The 5898-nt window shown below is 39.8% G+C and overlaps 1 protein-coding gene across 1 annotated transcript in view; it reads right to left on the bottom strand.

Annotated features, from left to right (window-relative positions):
* The window catches only part of RRAGB (Ras related GTP binding B), a 58793-nt gene extending 53960 nt beyond the window's left edge, over positions 1-4833 (bottom strand). The window contains exons 1-3 of the mRNA XM_036839277.1: positions 4171-4833; positions 3312-3345; positions 394-602 (exon numbers count right to left, since the gene is read on the bottom strand). Coding sequence (XP_036695172.1) covers positions 394-602; positions 3312-3345; positions 4171-4262 — 335 coding nt within the window. The 5' untranslated portion in view covers positions 4263-4833. The remainder of the gene's footprint in view (positions 1-393; positions 603-3311; positions 3346-4170) is intronic.
* Positions 4834-5898: the final 1065 nt, after the last annotated feature.

Raw genomic sequence — 5898 nt, 5'->3', positions numbered from 1 at the left:
AACATCTATATGTATCCAGGAAGAGAAGTAGCAGAGTACAGATCTGGGTAACCTACCTCTGACAGCCTCCCAAACCCAACAATTTACCTTTTAATGAAGACTAGGACTACTGCTTTATAAAATCTTAGATTTTAATGTTATGCTTGTTAATGCCTATAAATTAATTTCTGTTTATATAATAACTGTTAAAAACAAACACCCTCCCCCTCCTAAAAAATGAACAAACAAAAGGACCCCTATGCTTGTAGAGAAAGAGCAGGATAAAAACGAAGTTGGACAAGGTTATCCCATTTGGTAAGCAACCTAGAAAGGAAAGAACCTCCCCAAGAGAGCAAGCAGTAGTAACCAGAATTAGGTCACATCCTTCTGAGAAGGAATGAAAAAAAAGGAAACATGCTCAAAAACAAATCTGTCAAGCTCTGCATCCCCAAGTTACTGCAACCAAGTGTGTTATGCGAATTATTAAGATCACCTGACTTTACAATAAGATAAAACATCTTACTTGTTGCACCAAGGCGACGTGTGTCTCTTGCAATATAATTTGCAAAGATAATAGACCTCATGCTGGTCTTACCAGACCCACTTTTACCCATCAACAGCACCTAAGGACAAAATGGGAAAAAAGAAAGGAAAGAAGTCAGCGATCAAGAGCAAATCAAGTCTAAAGGGATCTATTTCTCTCTTGAACTTGATGTTTCACTGAAGTGACAGTACTAATAACCTAGAGTGGATACTTGTAACTGACTAGTTCTCTGACCAGTGGTGAATGCAGAGGTACCGAGAATTCCAGAGGCCAGCCACTTACCTGTCATGAGTCACACATTCTCTTGGTGATAGAATCACAGTGAATTTATTATGCTATTAATATATACTATCATGCATTCAGTACTATGTTAGCAAAATATCAACTTGAGAGGAACTCTCATAATGTAATGTTTTATGCACTGAACTATCTGGCAGGGTATTTCAGTATAACTGAAAGTTCTTTCTCCTCCTCAGGATCAACCTTACCACCTCTGCCCTTAATTTCATCCCTTTTACTTACCTTCATGATTTTGTTCCATTAATTACTCTTTTCTTTTCAAGAGCATCCCATCACCTACAGGATCAAGTCTTTAAACTACATATAAGACCCTCCTTGATCTGGCTTATCTACTCCTCTGCCTTCATCTTCTGACCCTCCTAGCCTGGAACTTGTCAAGTCCAGCCATACTGAACTGAACTGCTTGTAGTCCCTTTGATTGCTCCAGGTCTTTTTTTCATGCTGAACTCTCTGCCAGTAACTTTCCACTCCCTTTTCTTCCTTCAGCTAAGCTCCACTTACCCTTCTTGGTTCAGTAATCATCTCAAGAACTTCTCTGATCCCAATGCCCTAGGCTGGCTTAGATGTATTTCACCTCTGTCCTCCCATGACACTCTTATGACACTGCTAAGACCATAATGCATTGCAGTTATCCAAATTTTTTTTTTTTTTGGGTCTCTCACAAGACTCTGAGTGCCTGAATGGCAGGGAAAATCCCCTTTGAGTCTTCAGTGCCTAACATATAACAGATGCTCAAAATATGTTCATCAAAAGAATGAGCAAGCTATCAAAACAAAGATATAAAACAAGCAATTTTTTAACAGTGGAAAGGGTGAAGGTAAACACCTTCTTGTCAATGACAGCATTTAAAAAAGACAGAAAAACACCTACCAAAGATGCTGTAGATTCTTGCACTAGGGGGGAAATTGGGTGAGGTAACTTTTAAGAGTCTTTTTTAACTCAAAATTTATGAAATATAATTCCAATTACCTTGATTTTCAAATGAGAGGGTACATGTTCTATCTTCAATTCCAAGATATTTTATAAAAATTTCTAATTACAAATATAGGGAGTATTAATAAAAGTATACTGCCTCAGGCTTAATCTATTTAGCTATATAACTTTATCTCACTAAGGAAACGTTACTGAGGAGATAGTCTAAAGTTGTTAGAAAAACGTTTTGCTTTTATTCTTTATCATTTACAAATTTCTGGTATTTTTAGGCATCCTTGTTGATAGCAACTTTAGACCAGCTCATCAAGAACATTCCCTTAGCAAACTGAAGTTATATAACTGACTTATTAGATAAAGTTAAGGCTAAATACAGTGTATTTCTTTTTTTTTTGTTAATTGAAGTATAGTTGATTTACAATATTGTGTTAGTTTCAGATGTACAGCAGTGATTCATTTTGCAGATTATATTCCATTATAGGTTATTACAAGATACTGGGTATAATTCCCTGTGCTATACAGTAAATCTTTGTTGCTTATGTATTTTGTGTATAGTAGTTTGTGTCTGTTACTCTCATACCTCTAATTTGTCTCTCTCCCCTTTGTAACCACTAGTTTGTTTTCTATGTCTGTGAGTCTGTTTCTATTTTGTATACAGATTCATTTGTATTATTTTTTAGATTCCATATATAAGTGATATCATATAGCATTTGTCTTTCTCTGACTTATTTGACTAAGCATAATATTCTCTAGGTCCATCCATATTGCTGCAAATGGCAATATTTCATTCTTTGTTATGAGCTTTTGTTGTTTAAGAAATCTTACTTTAATAGCTTATGAAAGACTTATCAAGGCTAACTGTATTAAGTACTAATCTAAGTGCTCTACCTGCATTTGCTTGTTTAAAAACTTCATAATAATTCTATGAGACAGGTAACCTTATTATCACCATTTTATAAATGGAGAAACTGAAAGCCCAAAAGATTCAGAAACTTACTCTAGAACTGTGCCCTTATCGATTCTTCTTAAACCCCAAGGTGGGGCACGGTACCATAAGAGCACAAGGGAAGGAGTGTTCAATTCCATTTGGAGAACTCACATGAAACCTAATAGTGATAACATTTGAGTTGGGTTCAACATAAATGTGCAGGCAGAGGCCTGTGTAGTGTGTGTGTATGGCTTGCACAAAATGCAAATTAATTTGTAAACTTGGAGAAAAACAGATTCTGCATGGCTATGATAGGGTGCAAAGGTATGGCTGATGGTTTAGTCAGGAATAGATTTTTAAAGGGCATTCTATGAGATGAAATCTTTTGGATTGTATTCTATGGGCTTCAGGAAGTTACAAAAAGTTCTTAAGTATGTGAATGACTTAGTTAGATTTCTATATTAGAAAAATTAAATCTGATAGCAAAGAAGGGGACAAGAGTCAGGGAGAGCATGTAGAAGGTTCCTACAACAGTCAAGGAAAGATGGCATATATGACCACAAATATACTTCCTGAACAGTAACTTCTTACCTTTACCTTCATGTTTTTGATGTACCTAACACGTCTTACCTTTTTCTTCATGGCTGTATTTGGTAGCACCCACCTGCAGATATAAACCAAAAGACAGAGTTTCCATGATCCAGTTGCCTTAGAAATTGGAATTAACGTAGAGGTGCAAAAGAGCACATTTAGCACAACAGCTGAGTACAGCTGTGTGTGGGACCTCAGTTAGGTAGAGGCCCTCATTTTCCTAAATTATAAAACTGGGTTTATGCTCCCTCTCCCCTAATTATGTGCTCAGGAAATAGCTCCTAGGAATTTTTATTTAGGAATATAAATGAGCCATTAAAATTCAAGATTCCATTTTTTATCACCTTAAAAAATTTACCAAAGCAATATTTACAAATGCTTTAATAAATCAAACAATATTGTCATATTTGAATATCCTGTTTTTCAAAGTCAGCATATTTCTAAAAATCTTAAGTCCTTCAGCTGTCCTTCCAAGTCATATTTCACTCATCACAGGCACAAAGCATATAAATTCTCAAATTCAGGTATAAACTGGCACAGAAAGCACTCTTGAGCCACTGATCTCTGCCCAGGAAAAGCCAACCCTCTTCCTAGTCTTCTTATCTGCAACATGATGACGTAAAATCTCCTTTATTGACAATTCAAAGCAATTCAGAACTGCCTCCTCAATTAGAACACTTCCCCCTCCCCGGAGTGATATCAGGCCTGTCCTAAGGATTGTTTCTCCCCAGTTAGCAACCAGACCTCTAGCTAGTTTATCCAATCACCAAAAGCAACCTTACTGGTAAATCTAAAGAATTTATCATAGGTGGGGTATTCTAATTCACAATACTCTCTTCAGTTAGGACGTCCCCCCTGCCCCCTCCCTTCCAGGTTTGACTTAATACCCTTCACCCACCCAAGCGATCCTTCCGTTTCCCCTATGGGAGGATCCATTCTCGTCCCCAGATTCTCTTTCTCCATCTTTTTCTCAGAGTCAGATTCTTCCATCGTGCAACAAGTCCTTTCCAGTCCCTTCTAAATCCGCAGTACTCTTTTTTTTTTTCCTGTTCACCCCCTCAGCCGCCTATTCTCGTTGCCTGCGGCCCTTAGGCCTGCTCTAGTCTTGCCTCCACCTTTGTCCACTGGGGGGCTGCTTTCCCCACCGTTACCTTTACCGCCTCGAACTTGGCCTTAAGGCACCGCCGAGCTGGCCAGCTCAACGGCTAAGTGATTCGGTGATGCAAAGGAAGAGATGGAGGATGAGAAAGAAAGAGGGATGGGTGGGGGGTTCGTTTCGAGTTTGGGCCTCAGGCCCCAAGGTCTCGAAACCCAAAGGGGACTTCACCCGCAAAGAGGTGGGGAGGAGGAAGGCGGAGGTGGCATAAAGAACAGACCCGTGCCGTAGGCACTAAGCGATGAATGCCTCAGTCGGCTCGTTTTTCCCCAGCCTGGCCGTTCGGGAGAGTCCGCCGGAGGCTGCGGCGGCTACGACCTAACCGCCCACCCTTCACGAGCGCAGGTACCTCACCGCAGCCACCCTACTGCAGGCCAGGATCACGTGGACACCTGCCGTAAACCCGGAGTTTGTCACGTGACTGCCGCTTCCCTAGGGGCGGTGGGCTGAGAAGAATACCATAGAGATTGCGCGGAGAAAGACAGAGCGCCGCCTGTCGCCGTCACGTGGCCCGGGCTCTTACAAAGCCACAGGCTTGGTAGGGCGCTGCCAGCTTGAAGGGGCCTTCGTTGTAGGCCATCTGGCGCCACGCCCCGCCTGCCGGGGGGAATTAAAGGAGCCGGTTGCAATTTTAGTGCCTCAAAGCTGGCCTTTTTTTTTTTTTCTAACTGCTATTTCATTCACCCTTAACGTTTTTCAGTGGGGAAGGCCTAGCATTGTCTTTTTTTCTCGCTGTTTTTTAAGTCTTTGTTTTCCTGTTTTTGTTATTAGCCCCGTCCTTGTAACCGAGCTTGTAATTAAATGAGTTAATACATCCAAAGTGATTACAACTGTGTCTTTCACGTAGTGCTCAATAAAAGTAATTATTGCTGGAATCAGGGATTCATCAGGAAATTTAGGACTTAACTTATCTCCCCACTTTAAAACTGAAAGGGAAATGAATTATCGTACACCATAGTAAAAGTCAATAGACAAAATCTAGAGTTGATGATTGAAGGACTACTGGTAGGCATATACATACTGTATTTAGATACAGAGACTACAAGAAAAAACGGCTGAAGTAGTTTAAAGGGGTTGCTTCTGGAGAGGGGCAGGAGATAGGAAGTGAGGGGACTGTTGCTTTTCATCTTATTCCCTTTTGTGATATATATATATATATTTATATATATATATTTAAACCACATATATATGTGATATATATATATTCATATATTTATGTATTTAAACCACATGTACATATTCCTTGAAAAGAAAGGAAAGAAGGACTGGAGGGAGAGAAGGAAGGAAAGAAGGAAGGAAAGGGAAACTGGACAAAAATGGGGTGCTGTCTTGCCCCCAGACGTCCCCATTTACCCTCCTATATGATCCTTTCTTACCACAACTGACATGCCTCAAGAAAAATTCATTGTATTCTGACCATGATTCCTTAGCCCTATCACTTGCTAAATATTCTTCCTCCTCTCTACCACC

Source organism: Balaenoptera musculus, chromosome X (genome assembly GCF_009873245.2).
Source record: "Balaenoptera musculus isolate JJ_BM4_2016_0621 chromosome X, mBalMus1.pri.v3, whole genome shotgun sequence".
Classification (NCBI taxonomy): Eukaryota; Metazoa; Chordata; class Mammalia; order Artiodactyla; family Balaenopteridae; genus Balaenoptera; species Balaenoptera musculus.
The sequence above is the reverse complement of the archived record's forward strand: the minus strand, read 5'-3'. Positions and strand labels throughout refer to the sequence as shown.